General features: G+C 44.4%; 3 protein-coding genes across 4 annotated transcripts in view; 1 reads left to right on the forward strand and 2 right to left on the reverse strand.

Moving 5' to 3' along the window:
- LOC108889745 (dedicator of cytokinesis protein 3-like) overlaps positions 1 to 6,938 on the reverse strand; it is a 144,103-nt gene extending 137,165 nt beyond the window's left edge. Inside the window, 2 exon segments of the mRNA XM_051067373.1 lie at positions 4,182 to 4,289; positions 6,512 to 6,938. Coding sequence (XP_050923330.1) covers positions 4,182 to 4,218 — 37 coding nt within the window. The 5' untranslated portion in view covers positions 4,219 to 4,289; positions 6,512 to 6,938.
- The window catches only part of dynlrb1 (dynein, light chain, roadblock-type 1), a 231,357-nt gene that overhangs the window by 116,043 nt on the left and 92,999 nt on the right, over positions 1 to 22,315 (forward strand). The window lies entirely within an intron of this gene.
- On the reverse strand, positions 8,079 to 22,063 carry LOC108889746 (DDB1- and CUL4-associated factor 1-like). Its single transcript, XM_018686368.2, is given in 31 exon segments — positions 8,079 to 10,029; positions 10,299 to 10,428; positions 10,810 to 10,962; positions 11,081 to 11,170; positions 11,347 to 11,420; positions 11,701 to 11,805; positions 11,933 to 12,026; positions 12,187 to 12,420; positions 12,566 to 12,650; positions 12,745 to 12,827; positions 12,957 to 13,155; positions 13,326 to 13,603; positions 13,736 to 14,023; positions 14,025 to 14,375; positions 14,501 to 14,656; positions 14,882 to 15,046; positions 15,300 to 15,376; positions 15,480 to 15,604; positions 15,764 to 15,933; positions 16,267 to 16,366; positions 16,482 to 16,591; positions 16,709 to 16,888; positions 16,996 to 17,154; positions 18,073 to 18,174; positions 18,569 to 19,198; positions 19,406 to 19,543; positions 19,662 to 19,775; positions 19,908 to 19,981; positions 20,123 to 20,199; positions 20,320 to 20,516; positions 21,881 to 22,063. Coding segments are annotated over 30 exon segments (4,803 nt in total). The 5' UTR covers positions 20,511 to 20,516; positions 21,881 to 22,063; the 3' UTR covers positions 8,079 to 9,958.

Raw genomic sequence — 22,315 nt, forward strand, 5'->3', positions numbered from 1 at the left:
CCACACTTTAGAGCTGGTTGACACATTCTAATGGCCGTAATTTCAGTTTAATGGCAACATTAGAGCACAGAACCATAACAATCGTGTCTGAACAGTCACAGAAGAGAGAGGGAAGAGGACTGCCTGATCACCAAGAGAGATGATAGATTTACTGTATAATACAACACACAGAGCTCTTAAAAAGGACTAAATTAGCAAAGAGAATCTGTGTGATGTGTACTTGTTAAGTCTTTGCTTTGAGATGTGATTAAAAGGCCAAGCCAGCACCCTGAGGAAAAGAGGAGGGGGAGATGGAATGAAGGAGTGACGGGGTGGGAGCATAAGCAATCAGCCTGATTTGCTGTTTCCACTGAAGATGTGGATAATTCAGCCTGTCGGACTTGAGAATTCTTCTTGCCTTAATCGTTTTCCAGTGGGAGAGGCATGGGAGAATAGGGAGAGAATATAATTCCTCAGAGACATCGCTTCTATCGTGGAAAAGCTTGAGGCAGGAGCATCAGTGGGTTTAGGCAGAAACACTAAAGTAAGTCTCTGCACGAGAACACGTCATCATAAAGATTTTGTCTGCCAATTTTATCACCTATGTTAACCCAGTTAGAGTAATTATTTCAATGCAACATCCATCAAAATTTTGTCAAAATAAAAGGAAGAGTTTTCAAGATTCAGATGAGATATGACATGTGACCAGTAGAGCCTGCCCAAACCACAGGAGGCCTAAATGTCAGGCCAAGAAAAGCCATTAGAGAGTGTGTAAAGATGTCTGACAGGTTGCTCCATCATCTGGGAGGAGGCCTGATCAAGAGGCAATCCACAGCTTCTCTCTCCAAATGCAAGGACACACGAGTGACAGATGAGCACGAGCAACGGCAGCAAAATGAAAAGCCGGTTCAGGATAAATAGGTCAGAGGAAAAAAGTGTAAACCAACAAGGAATAAAAACAACACACAATGAAAACAAAAGGTGCAGTGCCTGACATAAGAAGGACATCCTTTACACATCTGTCACTTCCACTGTGACCCAGTTTTATGGCCGTGCACGCTGAAGCACGCCTGCTGTGGCTGTGAGAAATGTGGTGTGACATGTGTGTGTTGTACATAGTGTTAAAGCCGCCCTGTCGACTGGTGTGTCTGTGCTGTGTGTCCGTTTGGTCAATCTGACTAACATCTTAACCAGAATCACCGTCAGTGAGAAGGTGTTTTATATTATCATTCTCTTCAGTCTCATGAAGGTTTGTGTATCTGAATATCTCAACAGCCTGTTAATTGTTTTGCACATGTGCTGGAAACATGGTGAGCTAAGGTGAAGCGACAAGGGCAATTTCACTTTCAGTTTCTTGTAGTTTCAGACGTTCTTGCACTTTGCTTTGATTTACAAACTTATGTAACATATTTAAATGAGAAAGAATTATTGTTGCATTGCTACTATAAATTCCACCCTTTGACAGGTGCGTTTCATAGTGTGTCTGGGACATGTGCTCATTTGTCCATCTGTCTGTCTCTGTGTGTGTCTGTCTGTCCGTCTGTGTGTGTCCTGTGTTATCCGTGAGTGTGAGAACTGAGTGCTGTGCTGTGCAGCCCTGGGGGAGGTGAAGCTGCATTCAGGAGCCTCTATGGGTGCCACAAAGCTGCATTCATCCAACTGAATAGCTGTTTTCTACAACCAGGCACTAGTCATCCCAACTCCATTGGAACGCCTCTATGAGTTACCACTCTCCCTGCCTTGGTATGCAAAGCCTCATCCAACAAAAACACAAATGGCTGGATTAACAAAAGACACAAAACACACTTACATGAAAACACTGAGGGGATACGTGACTCTCCAGTTCCAAAGGATGGGGTTTCTGAGGATTTCTGGACCCTGAATTCTCACTCCTTTTTTTAAATGGAAGATTAAGGATTTCCTGTTTTCTTTCATGCTCTGTGTGTACCTTCTCAGTCATTACTTGACTTTGATATGCTGTGGATAATTTGCTCTCATTGTGAAGACAAAGTACAGGCAGCCTTTTTTCCCCAAACAGCAGTAATTTCCATATGAAGTGAAGTTCTATGATGTGTTTGTATCAAATAACATGTTACATCATGTTTAAAAAGTTGTTTTGTGTTGGAATATTTTGGGTTTTCATTATTCCCACTTTAAACTGACACTATCTCCTCATATTTAAAAGGTACTATGGTTCTACATTCCCAGATTGTTTCTGGGTACCGTAGGAGAACAGACAGGAACCACAGAACATACGTCAGTAATTTACTGCTTTCACACCAGGATAAATAAATTCCTAAATATATTGTGAACATCAAAGTGCATCATGCTTCATATTAAACACCTACTGTTTAGTGTGATACTGACAACAAAAGACATTGTTTACAGCAGCCTTCTCACACTGTTGCATTGATTATGATGGTGTTGTCCTTGTATCAGTTCTGCCAGCATGCACTGTGAAACCATACAAGCTGTGATACAATTCTGATTTTGAAGTTAAAAGGAGTAAATCAAGAAGCCGCAGCGTGGAGTCACAGCTGGAATCTACTGAAGGCATCAAGCAACAGAAAAACACACAAACACACACACACAACCTCTCGATTCAAATTCAGGTAATGTTTCTTTCTAATTAACAGAGTGCCGGAGTCATGATTCCCCTCATTGACTTCCTGTCAGCAGAGCCCCTGCCCCCTCCCACCACAGACATAGGTGTAGAGTTTTGCCTGATCGGTCACTTGGAAAAGCCCGGGCAGCTGTCAATCGATATCCCTGACCATCAGGGGAGGGTCTGACGCCACGTTTGCTGATTTTCTTGAACTGCGCAAGTTAGGATTGTTTTTCACACCAAGCATCCACTGCTATCAAAAACTGTTGGACAGCTTAGAGACGGCATTCATGACAGCTGGAGGTGACAAATCTAACAGCAAGACGACTGGTTAACAGTAGGTGTGATCCGATTGTTTGACTACAGCAGAGAACAGAGCTGAGATGATGGAAAATGTTCTTATGACTAAGGATGCAGCACCTGGCCCAGGTATCAACATTTAATATAATATATATCATTAAGCTGCTTCATGTTACCAAACTGATTTAGAATTTAGAAGCATCAGAGCCAGTGTCTGTCAGGAAGAAAGAAAGAAAGAAAGAAAGAAAGAACTTTTACAAAGCTTCACTAACGAGATCACAAAACAAAAACATGCACATCTAAAAGAAAAACCCCGGAGCAGAGGAGATACAGATGGCAGAAAGCAGCCAGCAGTGTTAAATAAAAAAAAAAACAGACTATGTGCAGTAATGGATACAAGGGGGGTGGGGTGAGGAAGGGTGAGGAAGGGAGAGGGAGGGAGAGAGAGAATAACTGAAGTGTGGATCAGTGGCTAATGGCCCCTAAACCACCAACTCTCATTTGAAAACATCCCCTCTCATTATACTGAAATATAATATCAGTTGATAAATCACTGCTTTTCTGCTGGAGACTCTCAGATTCCTGCACAGCCCATTAACACACTCACTGTTCACCACCACATCTACTTCACTGTCACACAGGTTCTGTGTTCAGACATATCCTCATCCTGTGTTACTGTACAGGACTGGCCTTTACCCTGTTTCTGCTCCTCAAACATTTACAGGAGACAGGCTGCAGTAAGACCACATACTGAGAAACCACCAGACACCAAACCATGAGAGACACCAGGTACTGCTGCTCATTTAGTAAACATACATGGAGTCTGAAATGTTGATTTACCAGATAACAGGAAATACCACCACAGGGTCACTAAAAAGCCTCCTCTCCTCCACCTGGAGCACCGTGGGTACACACCTGGAGGGGAATACTGACAGATCTGATGGAGATGCTGCAGACACAGCATAAAGAAAACACCATAAAGTGTTTTAAACTCCCTACAGAGTCCCACAGACACACAGGCGCCCCTTTACACCATTACTGAGGTTTTCTGTTCACCTCACGATTTACCACAGAGCAGCTATGGCGCAGGAGCAGCTGAATGAATCTCAGGGACGACATTCACTGCTCTGATCAGCTTAAACTCTGCAAACACTAAATATTGTCTATGAACACCAGTCTCATTCCTAAATGTCCTATCAGCTCCGGTCCTTACACAGGACATCTAGCGTCCTCATGAACATACAAACAGGAGGAGAAAGCACCAACAAATATACACAGACATCACTGATGTACTCACCCACTCCTATTTTCTCGTCCTCTGTCGGTGTCCACATGATGTCCCGGTGTCCAAAGAGCAAAATCCCCAAGAAAGTATAATCACCCGGTGCGTCGCTTCATGGAGATCCTACAGAGGCATCACCGGAGAGGGAGAGACAGAGGAGGAGGACCGGAGAGGAAAAGTTACTTCAGGTGTTCAGGATGAGGGGGAAACTGTGTTCAGGTGACGAAGAGAAGAGAGTCAGTTTGTTCTAGAGGATGAGTAAAACATATGTTTCGTCTGGAGTCAGGCTGAGGCAGGGCGCAGTGTCCATCTCTGCTGCTGCGCTCTGCGGGGACAAACCACCAGTCAGACCCTCGTGCAACGAGCAGCACCACGGGCTGTTGTGTAAAGATGCTGCACAGGCGTCACGAACAGGGATCCAGTCTCTGCAGGTCTGGATATCACAAAGCTCCGCCAGGTCAGGGCGACAGGCTGAGAGTGGACAACTGTGCCACGAACGCAGCAAATCCCCAAACCACAGGCTGGTGAAGGCTGTTCAGAAACACAGTGAAAACACAGGTCCCGCTCAGTGACCACAGGAGACACACTACACCACTCAGGATGTTGCGGGGATGTTACTCCAGGTCCATACGGGAAAATCATAAAATCATGATCGTGTTTTCCGTCAAGTTGAGCCCAGCCTCCCTCGCCTCGCAGGATTCCCCCTCTTAATCAGCGCAGCATCTCTCGGTCTCCGGCTCGCCTTAGTTTCTTGTTTTCTTATTTATTTCTCCCGCTGCAGCTGTCAAACTTGTTGTGAGCGGATGAAGCAAAGAAAACAAAAACATGACACCGTCTCGTTTGCGTTCGGTGTCGGTACAGCGGCCCGGGAGAGTCGTGCGCAGCGGCAGGGAATCCTACATCAGTTTAAGAGGATCAGGAGAATGGAAAGGCTCCAGATAGAGAGCGGGTTACACGGCCAAGAGAGGGAGATGGTGTGTGTGTGTGTGTGTGTGTGTGTGTGTGTGTGTGTGTGTGTGTGTGTGTGTTGGTCTGCTGCGCCACCCGATCATTAAAGGTCATCGGTGGTACAGAAGTGGCAGCAGCTGATCATTCAGTGTTTTATCCTGTACACGGGACGACACATAAACGCACCATGGAGCCTACATGTGGAGGGTCCTCTCTACACATCAACACACACACAGAAACACACACACATACTGTAGGGTGCGGTACAGAACCATGATCCAGCTCCACAGACTCACACATTTGCGCACAACCACACACCATGGAGCGATGCCATCCTCAACACACACCACACACAGTGAGAGTGTGTGTGTGTGTGTGTGTGCAGTATGCGTGTAAGACATTCAGCAAAGTAAAGCACGAGGAACATCAGTTGTGTGTGTGTTGTGCCACCGTGTGTATACTCCCGAGCAACACACGGGTTTATCTGCAGATCATGTGATCATCAGGGTGAGCAGAGAGTCCCTGGTTCATCAGGTAACCATGGTGATCTCCAGGGAACCTCATGAAGTCTGGTCATTATAAAAGATAAAAATACTTTGTGTTTATTAATGTGACCTCTCTCTCTGTCTGTCTGTCTGTCTGTCTGCCTGCCTTCACAGAGGAAGCAGCAGGGAAAAGGACAGAGCCCACATGAGGCCCTCACTAATTAACTACACTCACAACAGCCACATGAAGGCAGCACTCCAACACGCTGCACAGGTTTAAAACACTTCCATCCATCAACATCAGCCAGAGTCAGACAGAGACAAGGAGTCCTACAACAGAGGGTCGCAGCAAATACTGAGTCAGATCGAGTTTCTTTTTTACACTTTAGTGTACTTTGGATGTATTTTAGTGAACAGTTAGTCGATTAATCGAAGATGCAACTCAGGGGAAAAACGACAATAATTTACGTTCGTTTTCAAGCAAAAATCTAAATGTGATGGTTCTAGTTTCCCCAGTGTGCAGCTCTGACACCTGCCTTAGTATTAGTTACCCAAGGACATCACTTCAGGGTTTATCATGTTCATTTTTCACCATTTTACCGGCTTAACTAATTGATTTGTAAATAAAATAATGGACAGATGAATCGATAAGCGCAGCGCAGTGTAACACCAGGTGGATTTATCAAACCTAACTATTTCAATCAGTGTTTTTCACGCCAAACTCAAACACTCACTGGTTTCAGATATGAATCAACAGAGCTGAATATTCACATCAGAGTGGGACCGTGTAACAGGCTGAAATGAGGTACATTTCATATTTCAATACACGGAGAAGGTCAATGGCCTACGTTGAATCTGATAAAGAAACATGAAGCCAAAGAAAGTTCAACTGAAAAGTGACAGAACACAAACCTGAGTGTTGTAGAACTGAAGCTCACCGAGGTGTTAGCTTTCTTACTTGGACTTAGCTTTAAAACTTCAAGTCGTAACGCCGGTTTTACCGCAGCTCGGTGGGTTTCAACCGTTTAAAACAACCGTTAGCGGCAGAGCTGAAGGAGCAGAGTTAACACTGAGAGGCCGGAGAGAGGAGCAAACTCATCCGTGTTTCTAACGTGAGAAGAAACTGTTCCTCATTAACGCGATTCAATTAATTACAACACTGTTGCTAAGCAACTGACGACAAATAAACGTTACTTTGTTCCCTCTCATCATGATAAAGAAACCTATGACTTTTCTACACATCTTTGTCGCAGCAGACATTTTGAGGCGCAGCAAAGAAGCACAGGTGCAACTAGTAACATTAATTATGGCTGCCGGTAAAGCCTGAACCAGCCCCGCCTCTGGACCAGTGTCAGCCTGGGACCTGGATCCAGCTCCGTGATAAGTCCCAAACTGGTTTCATGAACATGACAGTGACCAGATGTGAATCCAGTAGAACACCTTTGGGATGTGGTAGAACAGGAGATTGGATGTGCAGAGAGGATGTGATGCAGTCAAACACGGAGCAGAATCTCAGAGGAATCTTCTAATATAACTAAGACTGTTTGAGAACAAAGGGAGGAACTAGCCAGTATTAGCACAGTGTTCCTAATAAAGTGCTCAGTGAGTTTTTATGTTGTGTGGAGAATCACTGGGGTTATCTTACAGAGGAGCAGCAGAAAAGCTGCTCTACAGTCTCTCTGTCTGCGTATCCTTAGGAGTACGTTTGTTTAACAGGGTGTTAAACTAATATTTGGTGTGTTCAAAGATCATGTTTGATTCTCTGTGATTTACCACCTTCCTTCAGCAGCTATAGTCACACTGGAGAAGCAGTGAATGAGGAGCTGTGACAGAGAGAAGCATATGCAAAACTAAAAACCCTTAATGTTCTGGTCCAGTGAAATCCAGCCGGCTGTGAGGAAGAGGAGGAAGACAGACAGAGGGACAGACAGGAGGGACAAATGAAACAGAACAGAGGAGGAAATAACAGGAGGGACAGCAGAGGAGGAGGGAACCTTTAAAGAATTTTATAGGACACCATCATCTCCTTCTTCTTCTTCTGCAGAGATTAAAAATAGTAAATGTAAAGTATTATCTTTATGGGACTATTGTTTGATGTACTCAACATGTTAGATGTTCTGCTAATTTATAATGAGTAGACAGACATTTAGAGGAAATTAGATGGTAACCAGTGTAGAATACTCTTTACCTCTGTACTCTGTGGATCAAAGTATGTGGTAGATTTTCCCAGGGGGAGACCATCAGGATCAGTGTAATACTGACCTCTAGTGACTGATTGAAGTAACAACATGTTAAAAACCACAGATCACAGAGACACTTCAATCCTTCATCCTCAGAAATGCAAAACATACACATCACACCCCAGACTGTCAGTACATTTAGAAAACCTTTACATTCATTCCCTGAGAGCTGAGACTTGGACACTCCAAACGTTAGACGCTAAGGTATCAGCATTATGAGACAAAGCAAGAGTTATAAAGAAGGGAGAAGGGTCTTTTATTATTAAAGTAGAATGTATTAACTGAATCATAGTGTGAGAGTCTCATTAGTCATTTACAACAATTTAAACACATTCACACTGTAGACAAGCTGTTGTAAAACTGTAGATCTGGATGTTTTAAACATCCATTCACAACCAAACGATGGGATCACTTTGAAAACAAAGTCGTATGTTTTAACCCCTGTAGTGAAGTTTTCATCCAACAGCAGCTGAGCTGTTCATCAGCTGAACAGTCACTGACCATCACTGTGAAATCTGCTGCAGATTGACGCACCTTCACAACAGGTGAAACAGCGCTGAGTTGGTCGTAGAGTTTCAAACATGTTCACTAAATCTAATCTAATACTGACTGAGCTGTTTACCCGTAACAGTGACACCCAACGTTTTTGTACTTCTGTCTGTATCTGTTCAAGTAGCTGAAAAAATAATAAAAAGCAAATATTAATAAAGTCAAAGGTTGACTGTTTAGTGATGCTGATTTTATCTGGAACATTCTCATCTTGTGTTTTATGAAACTTTGTAACAGCTGATAATGAAATCTAACTTATACTATGTTTATTCATCATATGTGAGGTAACCTTTTTAATATTGATTTGACACTAAATAAAGCAACAGATGAAGTTTTCACATTCACATCTTTCCAAGTTACTGCACATATTTCAGACATCAGTGGAAAATGCTGAGACCACGTCTGAAATACCAATCGCTGCATAGTTTACTATAATGTCATATAGTAATGTAGTTTGATCACATTTAGAGGGATTTTCAAACATCAGCTGCTACAAACAGTCATGACGTACATGTTGTCCGAGCTCTGCAGGTTTTCTGTTCTTAGAAAATTGAGAATTTAAAGGTATCTATATTTTTTAACCAATAATTTATTTGAATTTCAGTCGTCTCTAAGCTGCCTGTGATCCAAACAGTGGAACGCCTGAAGGATACATGGGCCTAAAAGCACTAAATCAATAACAAAGCTACTCCTTCCATTTCTCCCAAAACATAAAAGCTATCAGCCCCGATAAAGATAAACCAAAATAAATTAAATCAGAGAAAATAACTCAAACAAAACTACATACTGCCACATCTATGAAATCCTCACAGAAGTGTATTTGTCGTTGTGGATGTTGTGTGGAAATTATGCACCGTTTGTGGAAAATATGGCTGATAGTGACCCGCTCACCTGTGCAAAGGTTCTATCTGGAAATAACTGCTGACTTACAACAGAGAGGTGTTTGGCCTCTTGAATCAAGAGGTGGCCATTTTGATTATTTACAAGACATTGGGGTGGGTGGGTATTTTTATTTAATCATGGAAACATGGAGGTATTTGTTTCTAGAGAGCCTCTGTGATCGAGCAGAGTGAAGGAACGCATTCATATCTTTAAATCTGTACATAACATACCCTGTACTTCACATTTTCTCTGAGCTGTAAAATGAGGAAAGTTAAACGGAACTGCAGTGGTGTCACACTGATTTAATTTATGGCTCTACATCATGTGAATTTTAAACTAGACCTGGCTGAGAAAAACACTGTGAGCCAGGTCAAACATCATAAATAATTTTCAATCAAAACTTTGTTAGTGAAAAAAGAAACAGAAAACCAGGAGGAGGGAAAAGTCTGTGTTTTCATTGGAGCGCTGTGATCTTTGGGAAATATTTATTATCATCACTGTCGTCTCTCTGAGGTTTAAAATATATACAGAGAGAATAATACATATTTTCTTTTATCCTCTGGGACACTGATGTGCATGTCAGCGTGTTCACAGTCAACTTGCCTGATTAAATGAGAGATGATGGTTTAAATAGAAAAAAGTCCATGTTGAGGTTCATGTTGTCGGCAGAGGAGCGTCTTCTCCCAGGTCAGGAGAACCATCGGTCATGGAGGGACTCAAGCAGCCGGGCGTCCTCATCATCCGATGGCTCTGGGTAGTCTGCAGCATGAGGACACACACACACACACACACACACACACACACACACAAACTATATTTTGAGCTACTTAAAATGTATTAAATCTAAAAAACAAGTCAAGAACAGCTAGATAAAGGTGTACAACCAAAGGATTTTTATGTATGTATCTGTAACAGTACGACAGCTGTATACACACTAACCTGGTTCCTAAGATTCATTCACAGATCATTCTAAGATGATAAAACCAAACACAATACTCACAGACTACACACCACCACACAGTACTTACAAGGGTTTTCAGGGTCAAATGAATCAGATCCGTCATCACTTCTGTACGAATTGTCCGAGTCGTCCGATTCATCATCATCGTTGTCGCCGTTGTTGTCGTCGTCACTGTTGCTGCCAAGGAGACGAGCAATCTGGGCAGAAGATTTGAAAGAACTTTACCTTCAAAACCAAAACCAGAAACCACTGAGAGAGTACAGGAAACACCTGAACGAGGTCACCTTTCTAAGGTAAGAGCTTTTAACCACAGCAACCGATCAGTCAGCTGACTGACAGACACATCAAACCTGTGCCTGTGCAATTACAATGAGGTAAAATCAGTGTGAGACAGAACACAAAGACTGACTGTGGGGAACTGAAGCAACATCCACATCACAGGAGAAAACGTCCACGATCATCTTTGCTTTTTGGTTTGTTCTCAGGATTTTTTTTACCTTGTGAACACACAAACTGGTATAACCAAACCAGACCTCAGGCTGGTTCCTGGATCAGGTACTGATCAGGTATTTCAGTACCTCTTCGTCTGTGGGAGAGTCGGCTCGGTCCTCGTTTTCTGGGTCGTCATTATTGGCCAGTTCCTCTATGAGCGGGTCTGTGTCCATATCATCGTCATCATCATCATCATCGTCATCTGAGTCTGAAGAATCATCATCATCCTGGTCTTCATCCTGAGAGAGAATAACATGCATTAATAACAAATCATCGGCCAAATCGTCATAATCAATAGTAATACTAATATGATATATATAATATATATATATATATATATTCAGTTCTGTGCGTCACCTGATCGTCATCGTCTCCCTCCTCAGCCAGTTTCTGTCGTCCCACCTCATACAGACGACACACGGTGTCCAGGCTCACTGTGTCCTGGTTCTACACAGTCAATTCACAAAAGACAAAACATTGGTACATCTGTGGTTTCAAATGAGCTTCCTGTAGGAGCTTCTTTAATAAAACTAGTTTAAAAAACAAAACAAACTGATTCTGCAGGCGACTTCCAAGCTAGCATAAACACTGGTCAGATGGAGGTTTAAATTCAAGCAGTGTACCTCAATGACAGCCAGGTAGCAGTCCTTGGTGTCAGTGCACAGGTCAAAGATGTTCCTCTTTACGTCCACCGTGGCTGAAATAACAAATATTTATTAATGAAATATTTGTTAGTGAATTTCCCGTGCAGATTAATAAAGTATCTATCTAATCTAATCTTATATGCAGCTGAAGCCGAGGTTCAATTAAAACTGAGCAGCTGATGAACACAAAGAAACAAGAGCTGAGGCTTGTAATTAAAGCAGAAGGCTGGTGTTAGTTTATATTGGATAAAAAGACCAAAACCATCAGGTCTAACTCCAGGAGTCACTGACATTCAGTAAAAATGTACTGCAATCAAAAGATGTGCAGCTTACCAATGGGCTTGTAGTCGGTGGCATCGAAGGTTCTGAAGGACGAACCAAAGGGACTCTTCATCTGCTGGTCCATGGCATCATCCTCATCATCAGCTTGCAGCATTGCTGCACGTGAGTGTGTGTGTGGGGAAAGGAAGAGGAGTTACACACTGTACACTGTTGAAGACTTCCTCACAGACACACACAGAGTATTATGTTTCTGTGTAACACACACACACACACATGTCCGTACCTCCGTACATAATGGTGGCGTTGCTGTTGAAGACCACCCTGCACTGGTCCAGGGCGGGGACAGTGTGCAGGAGGTGAAAGGTCCTCAGGTCCCACTGACACCTGCTGTCAAGGCTCACAACTACAGTACAACACACTGCAGATACACACACATAACACCAGAGCCTGACCATTAACACACCAACAATAATCTTCATCAAGTGAAGACAAAAATAAACTGTGTGTTTGACAAGCATGTCTGAGATCAGAGGATACGATCTCAGTGTTGATGATGACCTCCAGGCCGTTGGGATGGAAAACTCCACTGATGTTCATGTTGAACTTGTCGAACTTATGGATGGCCCTTGACGCCCGCACATCCCACAGCACCCCGTCATTTAGCACCAGGTCGTCGGTGGGATTGAAGGTGGCACAGTTCCTCTTGTAGTTATTGGCCAGAGCGGGGTCGTTCAGGGTCAGAGTCTTCTGACCCGTCTGGATATCGTAGATCTGCAGCACAGCGATAAAAACATATAACAGAGGGGAATCTAATGTTTTGTAGTAGGTGGTCTTATGATGTGCATGGATGTTACACATCAGAGGACAATGAACTGTGGGGAAATGAGTCCTGTTAAGATCATTACTGGTGACCTACATGTGCAACTTGGTCCTTGGTGCCGATGACTCGGTCCTGAGAGAGTTTACTGAACTCAACGTAGTGGTCATCTACAAATGAGTTTCTGAGGATCACAACAAAACATTTCAGCAACATCCACTCACCACAGTCCACAAACAATGGTCTGCAAAACCTAAAACTGAGTGTGTGTATTTTACTTCACGCTGAAGACGCCGTCCATACTCCAGAGGGCCGACAGGGGCACGCTCCAGGAGGCAGAGGTAAGCAGCAATTTCCCATCCTGAGGAACAGACAGAGACAGAGACAGTGTCTTTTTACAGCTTTTTCTCTATGACAAAATGACATTTGATCTACTCCCACCCAGTCATCCAACATGACAGCAGGTGTTAAAATGTGTGTGTAAACGTACCCTGGAGGGTTCGAGGTGTGTGATGGCTGATGTGTGGCAGGTGTAGTTGGCCTCCTCCTCTCCAGAGAAGACATTGTAGAATTTGAGGTGACCGTTGCAGGTTCCCAGCATCAGGAAACGCTCGCGGGCTGAGAAGGCACAACAGGTGAAACCGCTCTCGTCTCCGTCGCCTTCGTGGAAGACTGACATCGGACGAAACCTTCACAGGAAAAAAAGTGGAGAGACGCAGAAAGAGAGAGGGGATTATTCCCCTTACAGACTCACACTACACTTATAAGACAAATTTCACTTGTCTTCAAACAAAGTGCAACAAAACCAAGGTGTTCCAGGGCTTTTATAAAAACAGGTGAGTGTTAATTAATTCCTAACCTGCTAAATATCAGATGTCTATCCAGACACCCTCTGTCCACACCTCCATATTTCGGGTACAGCACCCTGCTCCCCAGGCGGGCAGTGAAGTTGGGCGATGCCTGCCGTCTCTGCTTGGGCTCGGGGCAGCGGTGGGGGGTGAAAAGGGAGAAAGGGGGGCAGGTGGTGACAGGGTTGGGGCAGCGCGCGTGTTGTTCCCTCAGATACTCTGTGATGATGCTGTCGAGGGTCGGGGGGGAGGGAAGGTGGCGCTCCAGCTGCTTCTTCATGGCTGGAGTCTGATCGAGAGAGAGAATGGTTAAATGTTGATCCTGAGCCAAACTACAAGGCATTATTTCCTAACATACAGTTTTATAAGCAGGTGAACTGCACTGAAGCTAAACACCCTCAGTATCAAAACCATCACTGACCTGTATGAAAGCGCCATGGTCAGACTTCTGTTTCAGGGCCCTGAGTTTTTTTCCTGAGTTGCAATTGGCCACTGGGCGTTCCCGCGTGAACAATATCCGGCCAACCAGATGTGAGCCCTGTCCATGAGGAGGTGGAGGAGTAGGAAGAGCAGAGGTAGATGAAGAGGTGCCTGATGGGTGATGAGTGACAAGGGCTCGAGAGGAAGACGGAGAGGAGGAGGAAACGGAGGCAGCTGAGGACACAGGAGAGGATCCAACATGGCCGGCAACACGCGCCGCAATCCCACCATGCTAACCGGCAAGTCCTGGGAATCACGGAGGAGGAGGGAGGAGGGGTGATGCAGGAGGAAGAGTTCGGACAGAGAGATGCTACAGATAAATTTGCTTCTTTAACAAGCGTGTTCGCCGTGTCATGGAGCCCCTTAGCCACAAGGTGGTTCCTGATCAGCATGAGGAGTTCCTTCTCAGAAAAGGTGATCCGTGACTGGGCGACCACATTGGCTTTCTGCAGACGAGCCAATGAGACGTCGGTACCCATGAGGAGAGGCTTGCCAGACACTCGCTCGGTCAGCTCGGCGGCATAGCGGCAGAAACGGACGTGCTCACTGCGTTTGTCCTGCAGCACTGGCTCCTTCATCAGCTGGAGAGGTAACGACAACAAAGATAATAAATGAGAATTTGTGGGTGATGAGAACGACACACACACCTCGGCCAAAGCTCCAACTTTTTGAGTCCACACATGATGATTGAAAATCCTGTACTCACCTGTTGGATGTGGCTGCTGGTGAACAGTGGCAGTTTGCTGATGATTTGTCTGATCGCTGAGCTGCGAGAGAGTCCAACCAGCGCCTTGCAGGACAGAGCACGGATCAGGTCTGCGTCTGTGATGGGCATCTTCACCGACAGCAGTGACAGAAGCACCTGGCAAAGACAAGAGGTATGAGAATATCAGCCGGTCCATGACACAGGGAGCTGTCATATTTCATCACAGGAAAAAAAAAATCTCACAGTCAAATTACAGCTGAAAGATCCTGAAGAAACAATTTGTGCAAAATACACCCACACTGCTATCTACACATTTCTTATCTTTTAAGCCCACAGCTGTTCTGAAAGGCTAAAACACAATCATTCTCCTTTCTTTCTTACCTTTATACCGTTGTTGTTCTGCACTACTTGCCACATGTGGGCCAGCACCCTGTTGTGGGGGGTGGGAGGCTGCTGGGAGTGGAGGGACGGCCTGAGGGGGGTGACAGCAAAAGCACCCACAGTGTTCAGGCTCTGGTCTGGGGCGCACACACAGTTTATTATCACCTGGCAGGGACAGAGGAGGAAGATGTGAGTTCAGGTCGGCTGATGAGATACAAACTAAGACAGAACAGAACAGGCTGTTAAAGCCACGAGTTTGGAGTAAACTCACTTGACTTACCTGACTCAGACTGCAGAGCTTCAGGTAAGATTTAGAATTTATTTTTGCACAGAATGAGAACTGACATTGTAGGCTTGTTAGGAAGTGAGGAGGAATGACAGACTTGAAAATGTAAATCCATTAAAAACATCCACTTACCTGTAGCGCAGACTTTTGGATTTCAGCATCGTTGACAAACACCTCGCCCTCTGCGACACCCAGGATGATGCTCATACCTGCAGCAGAGACACACATCCAGGACAAAAGATCCAAAAGATGAAACTCCAAACATTTTCAGTTAAGCAGAGCTGAAAGGAAAAACCACAGAGTTTTACTGACCCACAGTGGAAACAGGTGACCTGCTTTCATCCAGAACATCTACAGTGTCTGCAAGCACCAGCTGGACTTTAGGAACCACGGTCAGGATGGCCAGGATGTCGAGGGCGTAACGTACTGTGTCACTCCTGGATAGACAGACAGACACAAAGAAAGGGAGACAGAAACAGAATGAAAAAGGTGAAGTTAGTCATCAAAGCTGTAAATTCATCAGTATACACTCACAAAGCTGCACAACAGAGAACAGAAATCAGTACAGGTACCAACCACTGACAGAGCAACGTTACCTGCCGTAGTAGGTCCTCCAGTCACAGGCTGTAGAGATGAGCTGCAGCATTAAAGGAACACAGGACAACTTGTAGAAAACCTCCACTGGTTCCCAGTGGAGCTGAGGAGGACCACACTCGATGAGAAACTCCATCATCTCAATAATCTGTTCTCTGGTGTACGTATATGCCTGGAAACACAGAGCCACACACAGGTATGTAGGATATGTAGTATATGTAGACAGAGCAAGTAGAACACACTGTATTTTTACTAACTTCTTCCTATTGCTCTCTTACATTTCTGAAAGAGGAGAAAAATTTACCAAAAGAAAATCTGTAGTAATTGTCGGTTGATGAAAAGCTTTGTTTTGGTTTTAATTTTCCATCATCATAAAAAAATAACATTTTTAATATTCTCAGTTGGAATAATATTTCACAGGCAAGACGTAAACAAAGACTCTGCATCAGTGCTAGTAAATGAAAGAACACTGTACAAACAGGATGATTAGAAATCCACCACATACCTTGTAAAACGGCTGCTGGGGAACAATGGTACCTTCATCTGATGTGTGCAGGGACTGCTTCACCTGTTCAGCCTTTACTGCCAGGTGAGCCTCAAAGTACCTGAGATTAAAAAGAATATGCTTGATATTTGAACACTTTTACAGCATCAGCATGAAGGAAATGAGACATTAAATGACTGAAATGACTCTGTCAGTCCCTCCATCCATTCCTGTACCTGCGCAGGGCCATGCAGGTATGTTTGGCCGTCTGTCGGCTGGAGAAGACCTGGTCATCGCTCATTATGGACACCTCATTCTCTGTGTTAAGGATCTCCAGAGTACTGATCTACGGGGAGAGAAGACGACTCGTCAAAACGTAAAACTTTTATGAAAGGCACCATAACATATATAACACATTTATAGAAGCTTTACGGAGACATAAGATGTATGATTTAGCACGGACCAAGTTGACAAGCCTGCGCAGGCCGTCCTGGTGGTCGAAGAGCTGCAGCACCGCCCTGAAGGAGAAAGAAATGGAGAAGAACATGGTGGCATGGCAGACGCCTGAGGCGTGGGACGACTCCAACAGCCACAGAGCGTAGGACACCATGTCTGACAGCACGCCATCCGGGAGCATGCACACCTACAGACACACAAGGATGAAGAACAGTATACTGAGTCTAACTGCAGCCACAGTTATGTCAGTTGTGTATGTTTGCGTCTCCTGTGCGAGTGTGTGCTGAACCGTACCCTCTCCATGGCATCTTGGTTGTATGCCAGATAGTACAAACAGAGAGAAACTCCAGTTGCTGCCATAGACGGCCTCGGGATCTCCAGAAGTTTCTGCACTCCTCCGTGAGCAATGAACTCTGCCGCAAACTTTTTATGGAGGAGCAGTGAGGCGAGATACTGGAGAGAGGAAGAAGAGACGGATTAGCACATTCAGTGTTTTCATAGTAGTCCCCTCAATCCATTAAAAGAACTTCAAATAAGCTAACAAATCAGTTCATTAGTGATCATGTGTGTAGTTAATGTAAGAAGGAGAAACATTTTTCAAAATGTTTTCATGTCCACGAACAGTTCAAGAAGAACTCACAATGTTACATGGCTCCTGATAAACATGCCTGTCTTTTTCTAGGGAACAACAGCACAGAACGCCACACTCACATTTCTGTTCTGAAACATCCACATCAAAATAAAAAGGAAATCTTATCTGGAGCTACAGTTAAGGATCTGAATACTTCTTCCACCGCCAGTCACACATCAATTTCACTTGCTTTTTAGGTGTGTAACAAACAAACACAAACAAAAAAATATAGCTGACTATGTAAAGCAACAAAGAAAAAATATTTAACCTTTGTAGACGTTTAGAAATGTAAGAATTGAATATCTTCTTCCTGAGGGTTAGGGTTAGGGTTAGGGTTACTTCAGGACCTGCAGATAGGCTGCTTGTGTGACCTGTGATCGTTGTGATCTATAAGATGAAACAGCACTAAGTAAAGTTGGTAAATTTAACCTTTGTGGAGCTCAGCACAGCCCCACCCACAAGGTTGAGCTTATCCTTCACACACAGACACCTCGCTCTGTGGGGAAGGGCTGAGATAAATGACGGCTCAGTCAGTACTTTCACACCTTAAATTACTATACTCACAAAGATGTAGATTTTGATTGTAAATGTAAAACATGCTGTGTTTCTTATATTGACCCATTTTCTGTTGATTTATATGAAACTAAGTGGATTACAAACATCTTCAACATTTGATTATATACATTATTGTATAGACTTGAACTCAAGTACATTTAACCCATCAGATTTAACAGTCTTACCAGGAGTGCATCAAAGGTGAGCTGGACATTCTTGGTCTGTCTGAGGTCTATGTAGTTCATCAGTAATGACCGGGTGTCCAGCTGCATGAACACAGCAAGCAACTACAAGACAGAGAGAGATTACTGAGCTTCCAGCATATAGTTAAAGAACACCTGCACTGCTTATGGTCACTCTTTTTTACACTTAAACTTGAGTGTTGAAGTCTAATAAATGTCTCTTCTGTCAGTGTTTGACAGTTCTTATTAAGTACTTGAAGTCGTCACCAAATTTCTCCCTCTGTAAGGGACAGTTTTACTGGAGGCTTTTTTTAAAACATTCTCCTTCTGTGTTGTGAGTCAGCGCCTTGACTGTAAATATGTAAAAACAAATTCAGTCACTTGATTTGAGTTCACTGTAAGAAGATTTTAGGGATTCATTTTGTCTGCTGCTCTTGTTATCTGTGGTATTTGGGATCCATTCAGAACAAGTCGTGGTTGGTTAGTCTGTTAGTCTCACCTCCTGGTAATCTCCGAGCGGCGTCAGATACTGCAGGATGAGCCTCTGCTCCATGGCCGGGCTCAGCGGTGAGAGGCGGTAGTCGGAGCCAATCACCATCGAGCTCATCTCAGACCAGGAGCTGCTGTTGGTCGGCTGCTCGCTGGCATCAGTCCTCTCCACCTCCTCGTCAGTCCTGGAGGAGGACGAGGTAAAGTTGAGCTTCTGCTTAGCCTTCCTCCCGTTCTCTTTCACCGCCCGTCTTTTCCCTCCTCCTCCTCCTCCCTGCCCCTGCCTGTCCTCTGGGTCCGGGCTCGCTTGGTACACAAAGTCTGGAAGCAGTCGGGTGGAGCTGGATCCACCGCTGCTGCTACTGCCGCCATTTGTCCTGGCTGATCCGAGCAGGGACAAAGGTTTGGTACTGGTCTTCGACACTGGCCTGCTGCTCTCTCCGTCTCTGTCTCTTTTGTCTGTCTCCTCTCCCACATCCTCCCCCTCTGCCTTGTCTCGCTGGTCTGCTGAGATGCTTGAGGTTTTGGTGGCTTCAACCTGAGAGTCCTGAGGTAGATTCTGGGGGGTGTTGGTGGGACTGAAGTGATTCTTGGCATCTTCAGTTTGCAGCTCGTGCAGGCGCCGAATCATGATCGGCACCTGGATGTTCAGAGAAAACAGGTGATGTTCTTAGAACCATGAAGATTTTGGGAGGCAGTTATATTTTCTACCACTGACTAATTCAGACACATTCTCTCTATGAGAATATGGAGGCTGACAGGAAACACACCACCAAGCTTTTCAGATGTTAGCAGAGACGTACAGCTGCGCCTCACATTGGTGTACATATCCATGTGTGACACTGACCAGTTGAGCGTTCTCCTCTCTGTAGCTGGTTGCTACTTCCTGGTTGCTCATGGCTCTGGCCAGCAGCCCTGTGGCGTAGATGCACAGCGGTCGCTCAGCTTCACGAGCCCAGCTGAACAACTTCTCAACCAGACCTTCCTGTCACACGCACACACACAAAAAGCATGTTTAAAGACATCTAACAAACGCTTCATAACACGATGACGTAGCTGTAAGCAGACATCAAGTAAAGCTCAACCTTCTCTTCAAGTTTTACCTTCTCCTGGAAGACGACAGCAGTCTCCAGGCCCGGCACGATGTTCTGAAGCAGACGACATGCGGCTGTGTTGAGGCTCAGGTCTCTGCTGGTCATTATGTATGTGTCCAACAGCTGGAGAACACACACAACACAAAATAAAGCCCCTTTTGTACCAAGTCAAACTTTCTGTATTTAAACACATAAAGAAACTGTCTGGCTGTTAATCAATCAAACCACACTGCACGATTCAATAACAGTTCTTACTGCATTAGTGAAGTCATCGTTCATAAAGAGCATCTTCAGGAGCTGTCCCAGCATGCAGTCTGGGTCCGCCCGTCCTGAAAAGTTAAGACAGGAGTGAGAAACTCAACAACAAACATTAACAGAAGATTCAGTTCTCATGATGACGTCTGTTACCAAATCAAATCAGTTAGAAAAAGAACAAAAGGTTGGTTATGAAAGTGGAAGTGGATGAAAACCTGGATGACGGTCGTCAAACGGATCAGGGTCTGCTTTGTGATACTCTCCTGTCTCTCGTTCAATCAGCTCAGATATTCTGCAGAAAACACGAGACACAGTCACAGAGGGTCTGACATTACGCTCTTCAGACACACATTAAGGTCTGTGTCTGAATAACATCACGATTATTGCTCGTCAAAAACAAATCACTGCTAACTTGGTAAGGATGGACAGCAGCTGCTCTGTGGTGCCCCGCTGTGCTTCTTCCCATTCGTCTAACAGCGCGGCAAGGTCTGCCTTGGCATCCACGGCCATAGCAACCGCCATGGCAGCCGACACAGCGGCCGACAAGGCAGCCGACACAGCAGCCGTCACGGCTTCCAACGGCTGTTCCTCTGAGGAAGACATTGCTGCCTGTCAGATAGAAGGAGGAGGAAAGAGAGGGAGAGGGAGAGTTTCCGTTAAAAGAGCTTTGGATATTTTCATCTACGTGCCACTGTATGCTGCAGCTGCAAGGATTAGTCAAGTCACAGCAACTTCATCGGTAAGTTAATAGTTTAAGTCACAATTCAAGCTGAGAAATACGAGTTCCAAACTTTGTTTTTCTTCATCTTATGTGATAGAAAACAGCTTATACTGGGTTTCTGGATGTGGTTGGTTGGACAAAAAACATTTTGTCTGTAAAATCTGGGGAAACTAAAATGTTACTAAATGTAGAGATTTAATCTCACTGATTTCTGCTTAATAAAAACACATTACATCAACCATGTGTTCTGACCTGTCACACAGACATCATTTGTTACTGTTTCTGGCTCTCAGGTTCGACATTAATTCACTGTTATTGACTCAGAATTCAGCAGAATTCAAGTTTGTGCCTCTCATGTCTGATCACTGGACTCATGTCACAGAGCTCAGCATCCAGTTAAAAAACATACTCCATGAACACTACAGCTACTGCTGCAAAAAAGGGTGACTGAGGACTGTGGAAATACTTTCAGAACAGCAGGATGTTTTGTTAAATGACTTCTGGGATAATTATTTTTCGGAAAGTCACATACTCTGTTACTAATGTAATAGAAAACATGACTTGATCTTTGCAAGTATTTTTCCAAACTGAACAAAAAGTAGTGAACAGCCTCCTGCAGCTCAGTCCAGAGCTGCAGATTCTCTGTCTGTGTAAACAAAGGACTAACATCTGTGTGGAACAGAGGAGGGCACAGGAACTTGAGGATGGATGACACGCTTTGTTTTCTTGCAGCACCTGCTCTTTTAAACGATCTCGTCCTAGATTGATCTTTGCTGTTTCCTAACACTTACCCTCAGCAGTCTGAGTGAGGCTCGACGTTGAGGCATCAGAGCAGGTTGTTACAGACACTATCAGAGACTGTGAGAGTTGAAAATGCCTCCGTGGTGCAGTGAGTCCACACCAACAGGTGGCCTCAGCTCAGGACAGCTGTCTCCTCAGCTCAGAGACGCTTTCAGATCCGTGTGTATGAGCTCACAGCTAACGCGGCGAGAAGCTGACAGTTAGCAAACTTAGCTAACTCGACTAAATTCACGCTGCTTCTTTCGCTTCATCTGCATGTTCCTCACAGAACTGAAACGCTCGCACCTCCCACCTCCCTCTGGTTAATGTCCCGCTGAGATAAGGTGTTAAAGTCTTGTTTAGAGCAGAGAGGGGCAGTGAAGGCAGCAGCGTGTTGACAGTCACTCGCCTCATGTCACAGTCACAAACAGCTTCAGCTAGCAACTTCACACAGTTTTAAATCTTCACTCACCTGCGGATAAACTCCCTCTGCGCTGCGCTTCTCGGTTCAACTCGTTGTTTGTAGAAATTAACCGGAAAGACGCGACTGAAACACAACTGACATTAAACGTTTGAGGGGGAAAAAAAGTTTCACGTTTATTTTCAAACTTCTCCCGGTGGCAGAACGTTACGTCATCGAACGACTAGTCGACGTTAGATGACGACAGACGGCGAACCGCATCATGGGACTTGTAGTTCAAAAGTGCAACAAACCTAATTTTAACAAATTTTAAAATCGTACTTAATTAAAATAAAAACTTATCACAAAATGTTAAAGTATTACAATAAATACTTCTTACAGAGGAAAACAGCACCACTGATATATTAGAATAAATTACATTACTAACAGCGCTGCATCGTTATATAGGTAGCATGCTGTTGCAGCTGCTAAAGTGGAGCTAGTTTT

This window comes from Lates calcarifer, unplaced genomic scaffold (assembly GCF_001640805.2).
Source record: "Lates calcarifer isolate ASB-BC8 unplaced genomic scaffold, TLL_Latcal_v3 _unitig_1631_quiver_445, whole genome shotgun sequence".
NCBI classification, from domain to species: domain Eukaryota; kingdom Metazoa; phylum Chordata; class Actinopteri; family Centropomidae; genus Lates; species Lates calcarifer.